The 20,940-nt window shown below is 37.2% G+C and overlaps 1 protein-coding gene across 5 annotated transcripts; it reads left to right on the forward strand.

The window, feature by feature from the left end:
• Positions 1–181: 181 nt before the first annotated feature.
• On the forward strand, positions 182–14,255 carry zgc:136971 (S9 family peptidase). 5 transcript variants are annotated; one of them, XR_008154788.1, is made up of 28 exons: positions 182–272; positions 810–981; positions 1,179–1,498; positions 1,570–1,636; positions 2,166–2,581; positions 4,058–4,190; positions 4,305–4,431; positions 4,535–4,610; positions 4,686–4,761; positions 5,431–5,570; positions 5,678–5,812; positions 5,961–6,052; positions 6,168–6,205; positions 6,355–6,476; positions 6,897–6,957; positions 7,065–7,159; positions 7,324–7,393; positions 7,545–7,630; positions 7,723–7,861; positions 7,948–8,031; positions 8,109–8,189; positions 8,279–8,367; positions 8,438–8,631; positions 8,743–8,845; positions 9,192–9,298; positions 10,659–11,444; positions 11,750–11,826; positions 11,920–14,255. XR_008154788.1 is itself a non-coding variant. In XM_052563194.1 (26 exons), the coding sequence occupies exons 1-26, from the start codon at positions 243–245 to the stop codon at positions 10,759–10,761; spliced, it is 3,156 nt and encodes a 1,051-aa protein (XP_052419154.1). In that variant the 5' UTR covers positions 182–242; the 3' UTR covers positions 10,762–14,255. The 5 variants fall into 5 exon arrangements, 1 of the variants encoding a protein (XP_052419154.1); XR_008154787.1 differs by having other exon boundaries at positions 10,659–13,542; positions 13,650–14,255; XR_008154786.1 differs by having other exon boundaries at positions 10,659–11,826.
• Positions 14,256–20,940: the final 6,685 nt, after the last annotated feature.

Here is a 20,940-nt window from a genome sequence, read left to right on the forward strand (position 1 = left end):
TGAAAGTAAGTGTGTGATGACTAGAACTGCAATTGATATCGATTGTATATTAAAATGTGTTTGCTACAGTCAGTTTAAACGTGTACATTTATCGTTCATTTGCTATTGTATTTCATTTTAAGTGTCATTAGGGTGATGCACGTTTTAACTCTTATTTTGAAAAGCTTATTACACGTCTCCTTTTATGGGTACTCTCGCGAGATTTTAGACCAAACGGACTCCTAACAAGAAGTTTGGCTAAAATGTTCAGCCATACAAGTCAACATACACAGGTAAATTACAACATGTATGCATACTTAACAATAAGGGAGGATCTATCAACTCGCGTTGTGTCGCGAATGAATAAGCAAGTTTAAAATACAGAGCTTATAACGCTACAGGTGAGTGACTGATGTAACGTCAAGACGTGAGCAGCTGCAGGCCTGCTAATCGGCCCGTGGCTGGAGGAGTCCGTCGATGGATCAGCTGTCATTTCAGAGCGTTTGTGTTGTAAAGATTGATTGATTGTCCCTCCCCCGTATTATATTTTGAGCCTGGCCACACACTGACATTAATTTCGCTTTAAATTACATTGTAAGATTTTGACATCGAAATTCCTTTTTTAGAAGGCAGATTCAGATAGATTTGGTGTCGACAAATGTAATTTTCTCATACTTTATCATAATGTCATAATTTATTACTTTTTTTTTAATCATACGAGGCAAGAAGTAATATTTTCATGTACAAAGCACTTGTCTGAAATGCCTTTCATCAGGAGACACATTAAGGTGTTTTACAATGTTGACATTTACATCCTTTGAATTCCATAGCTACACAAAACTATTTTGCGAGGCGAGGAGCAGCCAACTCTTGCGAGATGTGAGGACTGCTGTTCCCTGTACCACTGTCCTTTCTGTGGGCCTGACATGTTCAAACCCACCATCCAAAGCAAATGTTTAAAACATTTGCAAGGTCACAGAAGAAGAGCGATACGGCACAAGGGCAAGTTTTAAATAATAGAATAATTAGATGTATATATTTAACCTGAAAGTGTCCCAGGAACTGAAGTCACAGGAATGAATGGTTATTATGTTCCATCGAGTATTAAAATTTACTAAAGCATAGAATTTTATAGAAGCATAAGTAAATCTTAGTATTAAATTGACATCTAACTTAATTACTTTTTTTTTTTTCACCAGAGTTCTTCATTTTTAAATGTCATTTAAAGTGCCGAACTGCTCCACACTTTCACTGCGTTAGCTGCACATCCACTTTTATGAGGAAAGATGGTTTTCTAAAACACCTGGCCATGTGCGAGAACAAAAAACCCAAAGTAACAGTTGTCGAGTTGAAATCAGACGAGAGTTTACCTGCACCAGATCTTCATCTGACAACATGTGAGGCTGGCAGTACTCAGGAGATGCCTGTCAGTGAAGGACACAAGAATCTGATCTCTGAAGATGCTCTGAAAATCAGGAGAAGTAAAGCATACTTCGGGGAACACGTGTGCCATAAAAGGGTAAGTTTCTATTTTCTTTTTCTCTTTTTTTATGCATTTATATCTCTATTCACCCTGTGCTGTTGTTGCAGGCTGTAAGTGAGGAGACAGTGAGCCAGGGCCTCGGTGATTCAGAGATGGCAGACCAAAACTCCAGAGGTGAGTCTCATTAAACAGAAAATATTCAGCATAATGCAATTTGCTTGACTTGACCTTTCCAGTGTGACAATTGACCTAATTACTATCAGGCACAGATTAAAAAAAATTATTCAGTTATTATTTCATCATTGTGACAAAAATGGTTGAAAAATTATGAATTGGTTTAGACTGTCATTCCATCCAGTCACAGGATTTCAATCACGTTTGATCATTTGAGTCGATTTTAAGAGAGCAGTGTTTTCAATTGTCATGCATGTTTCATTTGTTGCATTCACAGCGGCTTGAAAGTCTGGTCATTTTTGATCTTCAGTGGTTTATTGTATGATGTCCAGTTATTCTATGTAAACATATACCAAGAATGTTGTTTTATAATCTGTTCAGAAATCTAAAAGCCATGCTGTGTGTTCCAGCCAAAAGTCGGATTCTCTGTCAGTCTGGCATGCTGACAACAAGACTATGAAAAGCAGTCTTGTGCATATCCATGTCCTCTGATCAGAGTGTTTGATAGTCTTACTCTCTTTAATCTCAGGTGAAGGAGAGATTATGGAGGAGCAGCTGAGAACAGATGACCCAACTATGTCCCCAGTGGATGAAGGAGATCCTTCAGTGGTAGATCTCTCTGTAGTGGATCATAATGTCACAGAGACCACTGTCTCAAATGCTGCTGCCAATCTTCATCCTATAGAGGCGGATGTAGCCATACAGACTTTGGTAAATGAGATGTTCTCTGGACACACATCTGTTGAAAGCACCATCCCAAAAAAAAGATCCAGATCTGATGTACAAGATCTGTGTCCGTTCTGTGGTTTAATGCTGCACAGGAAGAATCTGCAGGTGCATTTAAGAAGGAAGCACCCAGATCATGTGTCAAACCAGGAGAAATCTGCTTCTGCTCAGGTGAAAAACCCCAAACAACAGAGACTTGCTTTGCGACAACAACAGAAGGTGAGAGAAGTTCATCCTTTTACTCTTTAGTGCATTGAATTTTTGAGTTAAATTAAAACAAATACATATAGATTAAAAACAAAATAAAAAACACTTTATTTTTTTACCTACATTTCATGTGACCAGGCAGATACTGACATCAGAGGAATGTTCCCAGAGGAACTGGGAATGTGCAAATGTATTGTTAAATTATCAAAGTATTAACTTAAAATGTTAGTGGTAAAAATTTGATGTCAAAAGGGGTTTGTTTCACAGAAAAGTTCAGGATCCCTGCTTTAAAATACAGCCAACTGACAGTTCACCCAAAATGAAAATTCTGTCATCATTTATTTATTCTCATGTTATTCCAAACTGCATGACTATTTTATTCTGGAGAACACGAAAGCTGATATTTTGAAGAAAAGATTATACAGAACATTGTTAAAAATGTCTTCTATACACATTTAAATAATAGCAAAATAACAAATCTTTTTTATAAATATAAATAATAAGCCTAAATAGTTTCAATTTAAAGAAGTAGTTAAGGAAACAAGTAGTTAAAGAAACAATATGAATAATTTCAATCTAAAGATATATAGTAACAAACATTGCAGACATTCTTTATACAGCCCAAACGGAATCACAATATCTTAAAACTGATGGGAAACCAAAATACATTTTTAAGTGATTTTACATGCAACAATCCCCACTACTTTTTTCATGATACTATGGAATATATTTTTATGCGTAAACACAAGAGTACTTTAATATTGGCGCAGGAAAAATAAAGCTCATAGTGTCGAAAGTGTGCTGAATAAACCGAAACCCCCCTCAGAGGACAGAATGGATGCGTCCGCAGCCAAAGCGCTTTGTCCGCGGTTGAAACATCGGCTCTCACCGTCGCTCCAGCGATTTTCCACGATCTCACTCTTCTGTCACGACTGTCCACTTCAATTCACTGGACCGGTGTGGATTATTGTTGGTGAAATGCGTTGCGGTGGCGTCTGTGTTGTTGTTGTTTCAGCCAGATTTCGCTTGCGCCCAGCTGACCCACATCTATTTTAAGGTGCAAACGTAAACGGCGCTACTTTTTAACGTTTGGTCACTCTCTTTTAGTAACGTGTTGCTTTATTATTGAAAGAATACATCTTTTTAATGAGATCACTGGAAGCGTAATATCGTTATCAAAGCGTTTAACACCAGTGAAATAAAAAATAGGTTATTTTATATCGCAAAATGTTGGTTAAATGTATAACTATAGCTATTTGTTAATTATTTGGATTGCATAAATAGTAAGTTTGAATCCTGCTGAGCATTATAGTAGGTGAGATAGAATGTACTTCAGTAGTTTATATGATTCATATACGAGTTCATATGAGTCAGTGGACTCTAAAGTGACAAAAATTGGCTGTTTTACAGTGTGAGCCCACAAGAAAGGCAGGTTAATGTTTGTTTTCTGTTTATGATGACTCATAGTTTATATGTTTGTGGTCTCAGATTGCAATGGAGAGTGAAATCAGAGCTGTGTTCAGACACTGTATCAGCTTTCCAGTGCCCACTTCTGCCTCTGTGGTCGCTGATGAGCTGGTGGACACTGCCAGTGAAAAGCGTTGTGTCACCATATTGACCCGTAAGTATATTGGAGAGTTCTGTCATGTGGTTTTATTTATTTTCTCTATTTAATTAGTTATATGACTTCATGATGCTTGCATTTTTAACTGTTGTTTTTGTTTTTCTTCTGCAGGTTGGAGTCAGTGTGATTTGGAGAGAGGGGTAAAACTGTGTTTCTCTCAGAGATGGACTCTACTGTGTAAACATGACACAATCGAGCATGTGCTGCCGTCAGGAACAAGCTCACACATAGAGAAGGAGTAGGAGATGCATAAATTATATTCCGATATTCATTTATCTCAAGAGATATAAAGAAGGTCTACAAGTAAACAACACACCTAAACAACACATCATCACTTTCAGGTTGCTCAGCTGCCATTCTCCTTCTGGGACTCTTCAAGCTGTCATCCGGGAGGATGCAGGACATCAGTACCTGGAGGTAATGGCTATTTTTGATATTAAAATATTGAATTATTAAAAGATGATTCTTAATCTTCTTTTTTTCATTTGGTAGGTTTGGGGGCAAAATGGTCTGGAGAAAAGTTTGGACCTTACAGCTCTAAATAAACATGGAAAAGTATATGAAGATGGTAAGAAACACTTGGTTGTCCATGTTTTACACCAGGGCTTTCAAATCACCAACTGTCGTAAAGAAAAAAACCAAGTAATTGTACTGACTCTGAGTTCTACTTAAAGTTAATGGGACAAGGATTTATCAATAAAGTCATATATAATTTAAAAATGTTACAAAATGTCAAATAAATTCTGTTCTTTAGAACTTTATATTTATCCAAAACAAATGTATCACAGTTTAAACAAGTATTAATCAGATCAATTGTTTTCAAAATTGATAACAATAAGAAATGCTTCAAGAGCACCAAATTAGCATACAGTTTTACAATGTTTTCTGAAATACACTGACACTGATGACTCTGGCTTTTTGGCATTGGCTGCTAAAAATTCAGCTTTGCCATCATAACTTACATTTAGAAATTGAAAACCGTTATTTAAAATGAAAAATAATGTTTCACAATATTATTGTTTTACTGTATATTTTATCAAATAAATGCAGCACTGTTACAGACCCCAAACTTTTGAATGGTTGTGTAGTTGAAGATACACATTTACGCTGAGTCATTTTATAATTTGGAAACTAATAATGCTTTATAGTAACCAGTATAGTATAGTAGTCAGTGGCCCAGATTATTGTTCAAGGATATCTGTCTGATTGCCTGTACTGTGTCTTTGTGTGTCATTAGCTCAGTTTGCATGTCTGGTCTGGTCACCATGTGAAAAAAAGTTGCTATATGTGGCTGAAAAAAAGAGGGTGGAGCCATCAGCGCATTCATCAGTTGCATCAGCCAATGAGGATGGTGGGCTAGTGTTGCTTGAGGAACAGGTGAAAGGTCTTCTCCCAGATATACTTTCATACAATATCCGTTATGGCTAGACATTTGAAGACATGCGTTCAAGTTTTTTAAAAGAAGTCATGTGTGCATTTCTCAGGACAAGAACATCTATGTTGAAGACTGGGGTGAAGGTCTGGTGGGTAAGAGCTGTCCTGTCCTGTGTGTGGCTGATCTCAACAAAGGGGCACTTATCGTATACGCTGGCGTCCCTCCACATATATCGCCAGGACAGGTGAGTCAGATATACATTACAATTTTCATTTGTCTAATTGATAAACAGGTATGTTATGCCATACACAGAAAAAGTTATATCAGCAATCTCAGATTCAGTTGTTGTAAATGCTAACTGAATTATAAAATAGTCCTTGTTCTCTCTTAAGGCTCTGTGGGCACCTAATGGAAGGGGCGTGGTGTTTGTGGGCCAATGGAATGAGCCGTTCAGACTGGGCCTGAAATTCTGCTCTAATCGTAGGTGAGGGCTGAGTTAAAGATAGCTTCAACAGCTATCATTTCCCCTTAGAAATATTGATCCAGTAATAATCCCTCAAGTGCTAGTATTTATTAAGATGCTTATATGCTTTTTCCAGATCAGCTCTCTACTACCTGGATATGAAAGGAAACTGTGGTATGTATCTTCATAGGAAGGTTTACGTGTAAGCACCTTTTTAAGTGCCCTCTCTTCACTCTTTGGGCTTTGACTTGTATACAAGTTTGTGAAATTAGAACTCTTGGTCCTGTAACTTCTCTTTGTCCAATATGACCTGTCTCTGCCAGAGTGCTTGTCAGCTGAAAGTGTGTCCGTTTCAAGCCCTCGAATGAGTCCAGACTCTTGCTGGATCGTATACTTGCAGGGACAGGTGTTTGGACCACATCGTCAGTGCCTGAGAATGATGCTGGTGAGAACATTCAGCTCAATATATCATACATGAATTGCTTTATAATAAATGGTGTTGTTTTGAACTCTTTATTCATTAAGAATCTAGAAAAAAATGTAGCCTGGTTTTCCCCCAAGAATATTAAGAAGCACAACTATTTTCAAAAGGGATAGTAATAAGAAATAATATCAAGTATCTTGAGCACCAAATCAGCATGATTAAAATGATTTCTGAAGGACCATCGTTACACTAAAGATGGCCACTGAAAGTTCAGCTTTGCCATCACAGGAAAAAATATTAAAATAACAAAGCAAAGAATTATCTGATTCTACTGTATTTTCCTTGGTTAACACAAGAGACTCTGAATAAGATTAATCTTATTTAAATACAATTAATTTTACTGACCCCAAATCAGACTCTTTTTTTTTTAATGTCTTTTAGTATGATATGAAGAGCAGAAGCACTTCAGTTTTAGTAGATGTGGTGAGGAGAGCAGAAAAAGGTATTTAAAAGAAAACACATGCACACACATTGAAAAGTGACGAAGTCAGTCTCATTTAAATAGCGCTTTCACAATGGACATAAGTGCGATGTCATGTCCTTTCACAGGTCAGTTTGCTGGAATATATGAATCATTGCCATCTCAATGCTGGTCTGCAGACAATGAGAGAATCTTCTTTAGCAGTTCCTGTGAAAACAATAAGGTAAATAAAACAAATACATGTACACAAAAATACCAGTACTTGACCTAAATAGTGAAGAAAAAAATTGGCACACTGTTAAATACCTTAAAAACCTATGTGTCTCCCATTTCTGCACTGTGTGGTTTCTGAGTTTCTTTTGTGATTTGCACCATCTGTTCTTCTAGGCAGTGTTCTCAGTTGACAGAACCACAGGAAGAGTCACACAAGTGTGCGGACTTGATGCGCTAAGACTAGGTAGTGTAAATATGGAGTGATGTGATGTCTGCTCGGACTCCATAAGAACGAAAGATATTCTAAGGCCATTTGGTCAGTTTACTGTCAGTGTCATTACTATGTCTCTTGCCAATTGTGACAGTCATTAATTCTGTGTGTGTGTGTTTGGTAGATGATTTCGGCAGTGTGCAGCTTTTGACAATACAAAAAGACCTGATGGTGATGAGCTGCTCATCTCCAAATCAGCCTCCTTGCCTGGTACAACCATACACACATGCACACACTTTTCTATAATAGTCACCTTTCACTGAGGAAACTGCGTTACTTGCAACTCTGTGTGTTTTCTGTAGAAAGCTGGTTTCCTCTCATCAATGGATCAGTCTGAGGACATGCAGCTTTGTAATGTGGGCGGAGCAGATGTGTATGAGGGATTTGATTGGCAGCCCATGTTGATAACACCCCCTTCTCAAGAGGAGAACCATCAGTTCTGTGAGGAAGATAGATGTATCATCAGATTTACAGCTGCTACCAGCAATATTTCTTTGTGATTTTACTCTTTCCTCCTCTCTATATAGCTGGACTGAATTTTGGAGCAATTTTATTGAAGCCATACAATCTTCCAGAGAGAAGGAAAAGTCCTCTAGTGGTGAATATACATGGTAAGGCTGACAATTGTTTGTGCATGATGTCATTATTCCACAGACGTGAGTGATCAGTGAAGTATTTTTCTGTACAGGTGGTCCTCATGCTCATTTTGCTGCTGACTGGAACGCCACGGCCGCTTCTTTAACCAAACTGGGATTTGCTGTTCTGATGGGTAGGGTGTGAATGTAGCATTCTAGTTCCTGACACAATCAAAAAATATAGAATGAGCACTGATTTGAAGAATGACTTTGTGTGTCACAGTGAACTACAGGGGCTCCACTGGTTTCGGTCAAGATGCCATAGAGTCTTTGCTTGGAAACGTTGGCAGTCAAGACGTCAAAGATGTCCATGTGTGTATATGTACATATAATGTGTGCATATTGAGGAAAAATGTGCTAATTTGTCATATTTTGTGTCCAGAGGGCAGTGTTATGCACTCTGCAGAATGAGACAACCCTTGATCCTAATAGGGTGGCAGTGATGGGTGGCTCTCATGGTGGTTTTCTGGCCTGCCATCTGGTTGGTCAGTATCCAGATTTCTACAGAGCTTGTGCAGCAAGAAACCCTGTGATCAACGCAGCCACACTGCTTGGAACCAGTGATATTGTAGACTGGTAACACAATCAAATTTACATTCGTTAATAACCCTGTTAATAAAGATGAAAAGTGTTTGCTGTGGCTGAAGGTGACTGTAATGGTGTTATGTGCTTATGCTGCTTCTACAGGAGATATTCCTCTGTGGGGATTCAGTATGCTTTTGACCAACTGCCCACATCACAGTCTCTCATTTCAATGCTGGAAAAGTCACCCATAATACACGCTGCACAGGTATACACACACACACTTAATCTAAATTTGTATATTGCATAGACTTATGTTTCAATATAGCTATTTATAAATGCTGAACCCTTACAAAAACCTTTTTACATGAAAAAAAAAAATATATATATTTTTTTTACAAATAAAGACATCTCCAAAATGGGAGGCTTTGTTAAGTTTAACTCGCTTCTGGATATATACTTTCCCCCAAAATATGGTCAGATAGGTGCACACTCACTCATACTCACACTCACACACAAAAGAAAAGTGATTTAATATATAGTATTTTTGGGGTAGCAAAAGCTTAATATCTAAATAGAAGATCCTAATATGGTTTGTGTAAATGTGTGTTTAGATCCGTGCTCCTGTGTTGTTGATGTTGGGTGGAAGAGACAGGAGAGTATCCCCTCACCAGGGTCTGGAGCTCTACAGAGCACTCAAGAGCAGGAATACACCCGTCAGGTACACTGCATTTAATAAACACACAGATTACACTGATATTATTAATAGTGTTAAGATTAGGCTGATTACATTTGGCCATTTTGAGATGTTGGCATTGGCCATAAATGGCATCTACAACAACATTGTCGATGGATAAGAAACTTTTATTTTTGCAGAGTATGATACAGTTTGGGATCAGAAAGATTTTTTTTGTAACTTTTTTATTTTAAGTTAAAAAAGTCGATTGTGCTCACCAAGGCTGCATTTATTTGATCAAAATACAGTTGTATTTACAAAAATGAAATCGTGTTAAGCGATTAATGGTACGTGATTAATCGCAATTGTCATGCGCATTTAGACTGTAAAGACTGTTCTGTGATTAGCAGTAAATCTCCATCACCTGCTCTCAGGTGGAGCAGCATTTACTACACAGAGCCGTAGTTCTCTGACAAGCTATGCAAAATCGCATTCATAATCGCAGACCACATAATTGCAGGATTACGAAATCGAATTCATCGTTCGCGATAATGACAGTGATAATGACAGAGCATGTGAAAATACCACATTTAATAACATGTTTTAACTCCAAATTAACTTCATAACATCAGTCGAGTGTTTAAAATAAATCCTTCTGTGAGATAATGTGGCTTAGAATAATTAAGGCTGTAATATAGACTATGTCGGTTAGCATTTTATTATAGGTATACTTTATTATGATGAAAATGATACTAATAAGAGTGCCAATAAACCATATATTACTGTAGTCGTGTGTTTATTAGTCACGTTAAATCAATGAAAGCAGTTAAATCTATTTATTCATCACCAGTGATTTCCTAGGTTTCTTCTTTGGGGTATATATGGGTTTTCAGCGCTAGAGCGCCCCCTGACCTTCAGATGGAGATTTACTACTGATCACAGCACCTTGCATCTCGCAGCTTCTGCCTAATCGCGATGTATTGCCTTTGCGATTAAATTTATATTAATTGTGCAGCCATAAATTAAAATGACTGTTCTATTTTAATATATTGTAAAATATTTAAGAATTTTCAGGACTATTGATGAATAGAAAGTTTGAAAGAACAGCATTTGTTTGAAAAAGAAATCTTTTGGAACGCTATAAATGTCTGATTATCAATGTAATGCATTACTTAAAAAAAGAAAAATAAATCTTTCTAACCCAAAACCTACGAAACTGTATGTTGTTTTAGTACATTTTCAGTTAAAAAATTTCGGTCTCATTTGGCAATGTTTGGCCTTGGCTTGTGAAAAACCCAAAGAAGTCAAACTCTAATCACTATTTTGAAGTGTTCAGCCTTCTCTTTCTTTTTTCCTGTCTTTATCACACAAATTCTCTTTCTCTCTCTCTTTGTCTATCCCTCAGGTTATTGTGGTACAGTGATGAGGGTCATTCGCTGTCTAAAGTCAACACTCAGTCTGACTGCTTCTTCAACATCGTTCTGTGGTTTAAAGAGCATTTAAACTGAAGCAACATTTCTCAGAAACGTATATGAAAATATTAATCGAATGCTTTTTTTTTTTTTTGTCTGCACATATTGTGTTTGACATTCTTGCCAAAACTGTAGATGTTCATGAATGTTGCACCGAGCCTGAAGTTAAAGGTTATACAGGTCTCTGTCCACTAGGGGACAGACCAGTCCATGTTAAATTAGCACTGCTATAATAAGGGGTCAAATGCCAAAGGATGAAGTAATTATGTTTAGAAATCAGAGTTCATGTACTGTGATACTGAACTTAATATCTGAACATTCACTATCTTTTGTGAGATGTTTACTCTCTATGTTTACTATGTTTTTAATGGACAGTAATGATCTTGCCAATATTTTTTGATCAAATCTGTTTGACTTTAAATACAAATATATGGTGATCGTTTGTAGATTTAAATGAGTTTGATTATGAAAAAAGTACCTTTAGGATGGAAACCAGAAGAAAAGAACGAAAAGCAATTTTCTAGTTTCTGAAATGTATCTATAGAGATCGTCAACATTCCATATTTATAAACATGATACGAGACAGAAATGTGTGATATTTATTTTGGCCAGTGTTTATTCCCATAGATCCAGGTGTGCATGCTTGCTCTGCTGGAAGCTGTACAAGCTCACATGTCTAAGACCCTCGTGTCCATTTCACTTGCAGCCCCTTAAGAAAGGTATTTCCCTCAAAGATTTCTTTGTTTCATAGTCTGGCAACATTTTTGTCCTTTGAACACTTAATCTCCAAATCCTCTTTGACATATTCATTCAGCTCTTGTGTTTCTATAATGAACTTTGTTTAAAATTATTTTTTATATTGTTATATTAGGTTATGTTAGGTATTTTGGTTTGCCATTTGTGGCACGTTTTATGTTACAGTGTTTTATGGCCAATTGTAGCATGTGGATTTTCAATATTCTGGCAGTCTCAGGGGGCAGATTGCTTTATACCCTGTTAAGATTGCATTGCTAATGACCCACAGAGAAAGAAGTAGAACACAACAGGTCACCTGAGACCATTGCCACAGCCACTGTGTAAGAGAGAGGGAGAGAGAGAAAGGTCTGTATTATTCCTCCTTTGATCGGGTTTGGTGTAGGTGTCTGGGTCTTAGGCAGGTCAAATATCATTAAAAGTCTTTCCTCTCTGTCTCAGTCTGCCTAGATGCTGAACGACATGCCCATAAAGGAAGATTAAAGAGCAAGGCAGAATTTGAGAATAAACACAAACACCCCAAAAGCAGAAAATCGTTGCCAGGGGGTGAAAAGCAGATGAAAAGCAGAAGCAGATTAGAGGAAGTAGGTTTAAGGTCACATTGGGGTAAAATGAGCCATAGCTTAGTTGGTGCTCCCATGAGCTGTGATGTGACAACTAAACCAAAACATGAAAGTTATCTGATGGCTCAAGCTTTTTATCCCCTCAGAATGCTTGGAGTTGGGTAAGCTCCAGTAGGCCTGGGGTACGTTGAATCAACGGCCATAAATATGACTCAGCTTGAAGCAGTGAATCTATTGAAGTTGGCAAAGTAATACAGCATAAATGAAATCCTTCAGACATCTTTGTTATACTTTGGTTCATGTTTCTTTAGTTGCTTTTGGACACTGCAAGTCTTATATAAGTTGTTTTATTTTATCTCAAACTAGATCTTCAAGCGAATAACAGCTCTGCTCTGTTGTTTTCACCTATTAATTAGTAAAAGGAAATGACACAAACTGGCTCACCTTACCACAAGCCCAAAGTAAAGGTGTGCTAAACCGGGGTGTTGCTGTGAGTAGTGGTCAGTGTCCATCCAAATTGATGCTTAACAAAAGAAAACTAATCAAATGTTATTTTAGCATAGATTTTTTACTTGTCTTTTTTATTGATTTATTAGCTGTTAGATCATTTATTGGACTAATATATGTGCTTGCCTCTGCATTGTTTCAATAGGATGTCTGTCATTGCCCATCATATATAAACTAGTTCCTAGGTCATTTCAATGCCAGTTTTAGTCATCATAGGTAACAATGACATTGTTTCAAAATTGTTAACACAAGTTTCAACTGAATACTGGATAAATATTGAAAAGGAAAACCTATATGGTTTATAAATACATCATTTAATATTTATATTTATTTTCAACTACTAACAATTTGTAATAGTTTTCGATGATAAGTTCAAATCTCTTGTTAAAAAAAGACAATGTTACTTTAGTCTCACTAAATTCCCTGCAGTCTCGGTCCCCAGGTCTCTGTTGACATAAAAATGTGGAGAATTGAGCAGAAGTGTAAAAAGACTGTAAAAGAGTCCAATCCAGAGAAAGAGAGAACTGACCGGTCAGACCAATTAATGAAAGAGTATACAAGTAGTGGGGCTGCTCGTGTGTGGTTATCAGTGTGTTTAGACAGAAGGCTCTGGATGGGATTAGAGTGAGTAGAGGACATTAAACAAGAGCATTTCCACCTGCTTGTGATTAAGTGTGTTGGATAGGAAATGCGATACTATTTAGAGTGAGGGATGTGAGTGATTTGTTGTGTGAGTTTGTGCAATCCTGAAAACATTACTACACTCTCATAGGGTGTGAAGAGTGTGTTTGTGTTTATGTGTTCAGGGGGGCGGAGGCTAATAGACTTTTGGGGTAATTAGCAAGCTGCTGAAAACCATTAATTTATCTCACCTTTCCTCCCCCATGCTTCCATTCGTGGGCTGGTCCGTAGCACTCAGCTCAGTTGTCACTGTAATGGATGAGTCCATTAACTGCCCCTAGCAGGGGAGGAGATCGGTCAGAGAGTAAACTGGGTAAAAAGGGCAAAACTGTCACCAAACAACTTAGGCTAATAGCATCGCCACTTTACTTGATGAAATGTGTTTAACACGTTCTCTTGTGCTTCGCTTTTCTCCCTCAGATAAACACACATTGCCAACACCTATATATTCCAGTGAGTCTCTGCCATCTGTCATTTTCTCATTCCATTGCTGCCTCCCTTCCACCGCTTTGCCATATAACTCTGTTGTTTCTTGGGAGTGATGGAGCTGGAGAATATTTGGTCTCTTATAAAGAACTGACATTTTCTGTCAACGTTTGAGTGTTTTGACTGGGCATTAGGGTGAGACAGGGTGCTGAAACAGTGTGTGTGTTCTGCAAGCAACAACAAATCCAGTTATTCACCAATTTGACGTTCACCAGTGAAAAAAAAAAACTCTCTGATTTTGTATATGCTTACTTGTAATTGGACTATGTTCAGAATATATTGAATGTATACTGCATAGTATAAGGTACACTGAATCCTGGCTATTATGAAAAACAGCATGTGAACAACATCGATTAGACAAAGATTCCAAATATTATGCTATGGTACAGTATTATTTATTGTTTTGTCCCAAATCCATAGGATGCATTCACGGTGTATCAATCACGGTGGAGCAATTAAGGCTGTCCCATTTCATAGCCTTATTTTCTGCGTGTGTGTCTGTGTGTGTAATTATGATTGCATTAAAAGCGGTTCTTTTGTTCTGTTTGTTTTAATTGAGTCAGTAGATCAATTATTTGTCTGCCCTTTGCTTCGTCATGAGCCCCCGCAGGCTGAGCGTTTATTGTGGTGGGATGTTTTTCCCTCCCATTTCTCTTTCTCAGTCCAGAGGATGCTGCATATCCAATACTAGATGTTTTTGGCTATACATGACAGAGCTTCTCTATATATTTACACAGCCGGAGGGTAGGATATGTCTCTCTCTGTCCGTTTCTAGTTATTAAATGAGTGCTTAAGGGAGATGGAGAAATTCAGTAACTCTATAGTTTAGGGTTCAAACCAAAGACTTTGGTTGCCAGCCCAGATTTGTAATCCTCACTCTGGCACCAGCTCTGTCATAAGTGTATTTGTGTGTGTTGTTTTGGAATTAAATATTTTGACTGCAGTGAAGACAGAACTGGGACACTGTTAAGCATTCAACAAACTCCCTGAATCTAATACACCATGATGCAGTTAAATTAGCTTTTTTCCTCTCCATTGTCCCCACATGGCCATTAGAGAAAAAAGTAAGGGATGGTTACCATGTCATGATATGGCAACACCAAACGTTGATGAATACCATTGCAGTGAATGATTACCATATTCATGTCCAATCATATTTACAGACATCTTACCACCATTATCTAAACAAACAGTGGTGTTACTTTTTGGCATTCATTTCTGGTTTTGACCAAAGCTTCATATTCATGCAAAAGAGTATCCAGAATTTTCTAAGCTCTTGACACCCACAGCATATGTTATGGCGCATTCTGTCCCATAGTTCTCTGAATATATTTAAAGACCATTTAAGTTCAAGTCCTTTGTACAGTTTTAAACATTTTTAGGCTGATAAACATTCCTAATGAGGGTTAACGTAATCTCCCTTCAGCCAGATGTCTGACTATAATCACAGTAAAAAACAGAGATGGACCGTCTGTAATGTTTGCCACATGTTCCTGATCACAGATCTACAGGATTTACATTATAATCCCTCTCAGAAAGAATGGCTGGTCAAGTCAAAGTGCTGCATATATCACTTTTAACTTTCTTCAGCCCTCAATTACAATACACATAATGCTTTGGACTTTGGACTTTGGACTTTGGACTTGTAACATGTATCCCAGCTTGTTATTATCCTGACTATTATCCATGCTGCAGTCTGCACAGAATATATATATATATATATATATATATATATATATATATATAATTCAAAGCAGCATTTCAAGCATGCATGTCAGGAATGTATATTATTTTGAAATTCAAATCCAATTTGATATAGATAACAGTTGGAAGACTGTTAAAAATGGTTCATATAATGACCATTAAGATTTCATTTGTAAATATATATATATATTTTAATTGTTTTATTATCATTACAAATAATATTGTGAACTAGAAGCATGTTAAAATTATAAATATATAACATATTTATTATTTTTGGCAAATCTAGAATGTTATTAAAGTTTTTCATGCATGAACAAAATCTACACGCTGCATGCAGCAGAAATAGCATTAGTAGCTATTGCACTCATTAGGGCTCAAGCCCAAAGGGCGAGAGGCCTATTGTTTTCCTTAGGATTATTAGGGCCCGAGCACCGATGGTGTGAGGACCCTCTTGTATCTGCTTTGTTTATTATTATTAGGGCTCAAGCCCGAAGGGGCGAAGAGCCCTATTGTTCCCCTAAGGATTATTCTTCTTCTTATTATTAGGGCTCAAGCCCGAAGGGGCGAAGAGCCCTATTGTTCTTCTAAGGATTATTCTTCTTCTTATTAGGGCTCAAGCCCGAAGGGGCGAAGAGCCCTATTGTTCTTCTAAGGATTATTCTTCTTCTTATTATTATTTTTTTTATTTTTTATTAAACCTTCCGGGGGTTTTTGGAGGCCTTAACATGCTCAAAAACTCTTGAAAATTGGCACACACATTGGAATCTGCGGCCATCAGGACGCCACAGAGACTGGGACCCGGGCGTGGCACAGGGGCTCTACAGCGCCCCCTGGAACACATTCAGAAATCTTGAACCATAGCTCACACACACTTTCATGTATTTATATGAAGCTCAGTACACTTATAGATCTCATTGAGCCGAACAACTTTCGCACTCTATGTCATAGGCTCCGCCCAACAGGAAGTCAGCTATTTAGGGCTGTTTATAAAAAGCATGCTCTGGAATTTGATATACTTGTCATAGGTCTTTTACTTGATTGCTACCAAACTCGGTCAACATGATCTCAAGACATTGGGGATGGAAAATTGCGAGGGGATTTTTAATATCTCGAACGGTTTGCCCGTGGCGAGGCGTTGAAATTATGGCGAGAAATGAGAAACAGGAAATGTCTAATAACATCCACATCCATTTCCTGAATTTGATCAAACTTCATTGGTTTGTTTGTTGCATGATACTGATCGTATATATGTGACTATTAAGAGTCAACATTATAGCGCCACCAACTGGCAGCAGGAAGTGTGTCATTTTCCAAATGCTTTGAATTCAGCATCTTATTTTTACTCTATTTACTTAAAACTTCATCAGAATAATGACAAAACACGGCCGATGTAAATCTGTTGTGGGGATATTGATATCTGATATAGTGTTGCCATGGCAACGTGTCAAACATGAATGTTCTGTTATGGTGAGTTTGAGGCAGACAACAAGCTCAGATTTACATGAAACTCAAAACACATATCAGTATTAGTGATAGCTAGACAATGGCAAAAGCTTTTAAAAGGGCGTGAAGGAGGCACTCTATAGCGCCACCTTTTGTCAAAAGTGGGGGGGTTAGTTTTAGCTACAGACACCAAACTTGGTACATAAATTGTTCTTTTCAAGACGGACAACTTTCTAATTCACAGTCATCAGCTACGACCAACAGGAAGTCGGCTATTTTGATTTGAATATTTAAATTGAGCTCTGATTTAATGCATACTCCTCACAGGGGAAGTACACTATACACACCAAACTTTGTCTACATGAAGAAAAACCATTGAGGAACTTAAATTGCGAATGGATTTTGGTTAGCTTGAACGGTTTTGTCGTGGTGAATTTTTGAAATGACAGTAAAAAGGGAAACATTGATTGTCTTGTATGTTTAAATTGCAGCTTCCAAACACTTCAAAGCATTTTTTTATACAAAGATCAAATCATTCTGAGGAAATATGCATAGTTTCACGACTTTACAACACTGTATGGATAAAAGAAAATTAAAAAACTGTCAGACTTCTCAACTGACATGATCTCACTCTGGCCACCCTGTCTGTGTGAGGGAAGGGAGGGGGAGAGGGAGGGGGAGTGTGAGGGGGTTGGTGACTGTGACAGTGTGTGTGGACTGTAGGGAGGGGCTGTCTGGCAGAGAGAGAGAGAGAGAGACCTAATCATCCCTTTAATAATCAGGAAAAAAAAAATCTGTATTTTAAATTGTTATTGTTTTTGTTGTTGCTAATGGTGGTGTTTTTTCCTTTCATTACAGGTTAAGAAATCTCTTAGGCCTTATCTTTTTCTGACAGTTTTAGGGATTTAAAAACATCCTAAGAACCCTAATTTGTGCTGCAAATAATAATTTCAAACTCATTTGATACTGACCTATGACAACCTGTGACGTGACATGACATTTATTAATCTCATGGATGTAACAGTAAAACTCTTCAACTGACAGATAAAGCTGCAATGCAAGCAAAACTATTTCACAAATGCTTATAGGTCATTAAAATAATTACAAAACACTAATACATTATTTAAGGATTTGGTAACACTGTAAAATAATGTCTAATTTGTTCACATTATGCAGTATAACATAGAATGCAGTCTTCGTAGGGCACCAACTCCCAGAGGGGGCACCATCCCAGTTGCTCAAAAAAAAAAAAAACATGCGCCATTCTCCCATCCGCGCTCGCGACCGCTCACACCTCATGTTTGCAGCTGAATGTTCGTTATTGATGGATGGACATCTATGCCTGGGTATAGGACATCAGCAATCCGGCACAGAGAAAAGAAAACTAAAGAAAATAAAACAGGCATAAAGTTGTCTTGACATTGGACTTTCTAGAGTCTCAAATTTAGGGCCGGTCTCTAAAGTTACATGTGATATTGTTATACACTTTTCTAACGTCAGTAGCATTTGAAGAGAATGACTTACAGTCATAAAAACAACTGTAATTGTTCATCTAGGTGACCGCTATAATGCACAATTAAATTGAATGTTTGATATTTATTACAACAAACTGTAAGTCATATGTAAATTATGCAACTTTTTCACATGGGCTCAAATGCAAATTTGAAGCTCAATAGCATTTGAGAAGAAAGACTTGCAGTCACAAAGCAATTGTAATGTGTTCATATAGGTGTAAGCTACAATGCACACCTTATACATTTTTTTATAAATATTAAAATAAAGTGTTACTAAAGTTATATATATTGTTCTGTGTATGTGATTTCAAAGTCTAGATTGGTCGGATTAACCCTTTAACTGCCGCATCCCTTAAAACTGATTGTCAGAGGGTTACTGTAAATGCTGTAAATTTTATTGTGGATTTATGATCAAATCAGCCTGTAAATGAATCATACTCCTCCAAGAAGACACAAGTAGTTCACACCAAACTTTTTCAACATGATGCCAATATACTGAAGATGTTAAATTGCGAATGGGTTTAGGATACCTTAAATGGTGTGGCCATACCGATTTATTAAAGTAACATAAAAAAATACAATAGTTATTTTACTATATCTTTAACATTCTTTATTCCAACTCTTCATAATTTTTTATACAGTATTGTTCAAAATAATAGCAGTACAATGTGACTAACCAGAATAATCAAGGTTTTTCGTATATTTTTTTATTGCTACGTGGCAAACAAGTTACCAGTAGGTTTAGTAGATTCTCAGAAAACAAATGAGACCCAGCATTCATGATATGCATGCTCTTAAGGCTGTGAAATTGGGCAATTAGTTGAATTAGTTGAAAGGGGTGTGTTCAAAAAAATAGCAGTGTGGCATTCAATCACTGAGGTCATCAATTTTGTGAAGAAACAGGTGTGAATCAGGTGGCCCCTATTTAAGGATGAAGCCAACACTTGTTGAACATGCATTTGAAAGCTGAGGAAAATGGGTCGTTCAAGACATTGTTCAGAAGAACAGCGTACTTTGATTAAAAAGTTGATTAGAGAGGGGAAAACCTATAAAGAGGTGCAAAAAATGATAGGCTGTTCAGCTAAAATGATCTCCAATGCCTTAAAATGGAGAGCAAAACCAGAGAGACGTGGAAGAAAACGGAAGACAACCATCAAAATGGATAGAAGAATAACCAGAATGGCAAAGGCTCAGCCAATGATCACCTCCAGGATGATCAAAGACAGTCTGGAGTTACCTGTAAGTACTGTGACAGTTAGAAGACGTCTGTGTGAAGCTAATCTATTTTCAAGAATCCCCCGCAAAGTCCCTCTGTTAAAAAAAAGGCATGTGCAGAAGAGGTTACAATTTGCCAAAGAACACATCAACTGGCCTAAAGAGAAATGGAGGAACATTTTGTGGACTGATGAGAGTAAAATTGTTCTTTTTGGGTCCAAGGGCCACAGGCAGTTTGTGAGACGACCCCCAAACTCTGAATTCAAGCCACAGTACACAGTGAAGACAGTGAAGCATGGAGGTGCAAGCATCATGATATGGGCATGTTTCTCCTACTATGGTGTTGGGCCTATTTATCGCATACCAGGGATCATGGATCAGTTTGCATATGTTAAAATACTTGAAGAGGTCATGTTGCCCTATGCTGAAGAGGACATGCCCTTGAAATGGTTGTTTCAAGAAGACAATGACCCAAAACACACTAGTAAACGGGCAAAGTCTTGGTTCCAAACCAACAAAATTAATGTTATGGAGTGGCCAGCCCAATCTCCAGACCTTAATCCAATTGAGAACTTGTGGGGTGATATCAAAAATGCTGTTTCTGAAGCAAAACCAAGAAATGTGAATGAATTGTGGAATGTTGTTAAAGAATCATGGAGTGGAATAACAGCTGAGAGGTGCCACAAGTTGGTTGACTCCATGCCACACAGATGTCAAGCAGTTTTAAAAAACTGTGGTCATACAACTAAATATTAGTTTAGTGATTCACAGGATTGCTAAATCCCAGAAAAAAAAAATGTTTGTACAAAATAGTTTTGAGTTTGTACAGTCAAAGGTAGACACTGCTATTTTTTTGAACACACCCCTTTCAACTAATTGCCCAATTGCACAGCCTTAAGAGCGTGCATATCATGAATGCTGGGTCTTGTTTGTTTTCTGACAATCTACTGAACCTACTGGTAACTTGTTTGCCACGTAGCAATAAAAAATATACTAAAAACCTTGATTATTCTGGTTAGTCACATTGTACTGCTATTATTTTGAACAATACTGTATACGTAGAAGTCATCATTTGAAAGAAGCACAGTAAGTTTCATAGCTTTATCATTTTCAAGAGCCAGCTTAAAATTAAAACTATCATAACATATAAATCAAGCTTGCAATTCTTAGTACCAATAATGGCCACCAGATGGCGCTATATGATTACTTTTAAATAATTATTGTAGAAACAAGTATGATTTAAATCATTTATAGAAATCTTTCAAAGAAAAATAATATGTATTTTACTGATAAAATGACCCTCACTTAATTAGAATAATATGCTGAAGTATTGTGAAATACTGTATATT

Source organism: Carassius gibelio, chromosome B8 (genome assembly GCF_023724105.1).
Source record: "Carassius gibelio isolate Cgi1373 ecotype wild population from Czech Republic chromosome B8, carGib1.2-hapl.c, whole genome shotgun sequence".
NCBI classification, from domain to species: Eukaryota; Metazoa; Chordata; class Actinopteri; order Cypriniformes; family Cyprinidae; genus Carassius; species Carassius gibelio.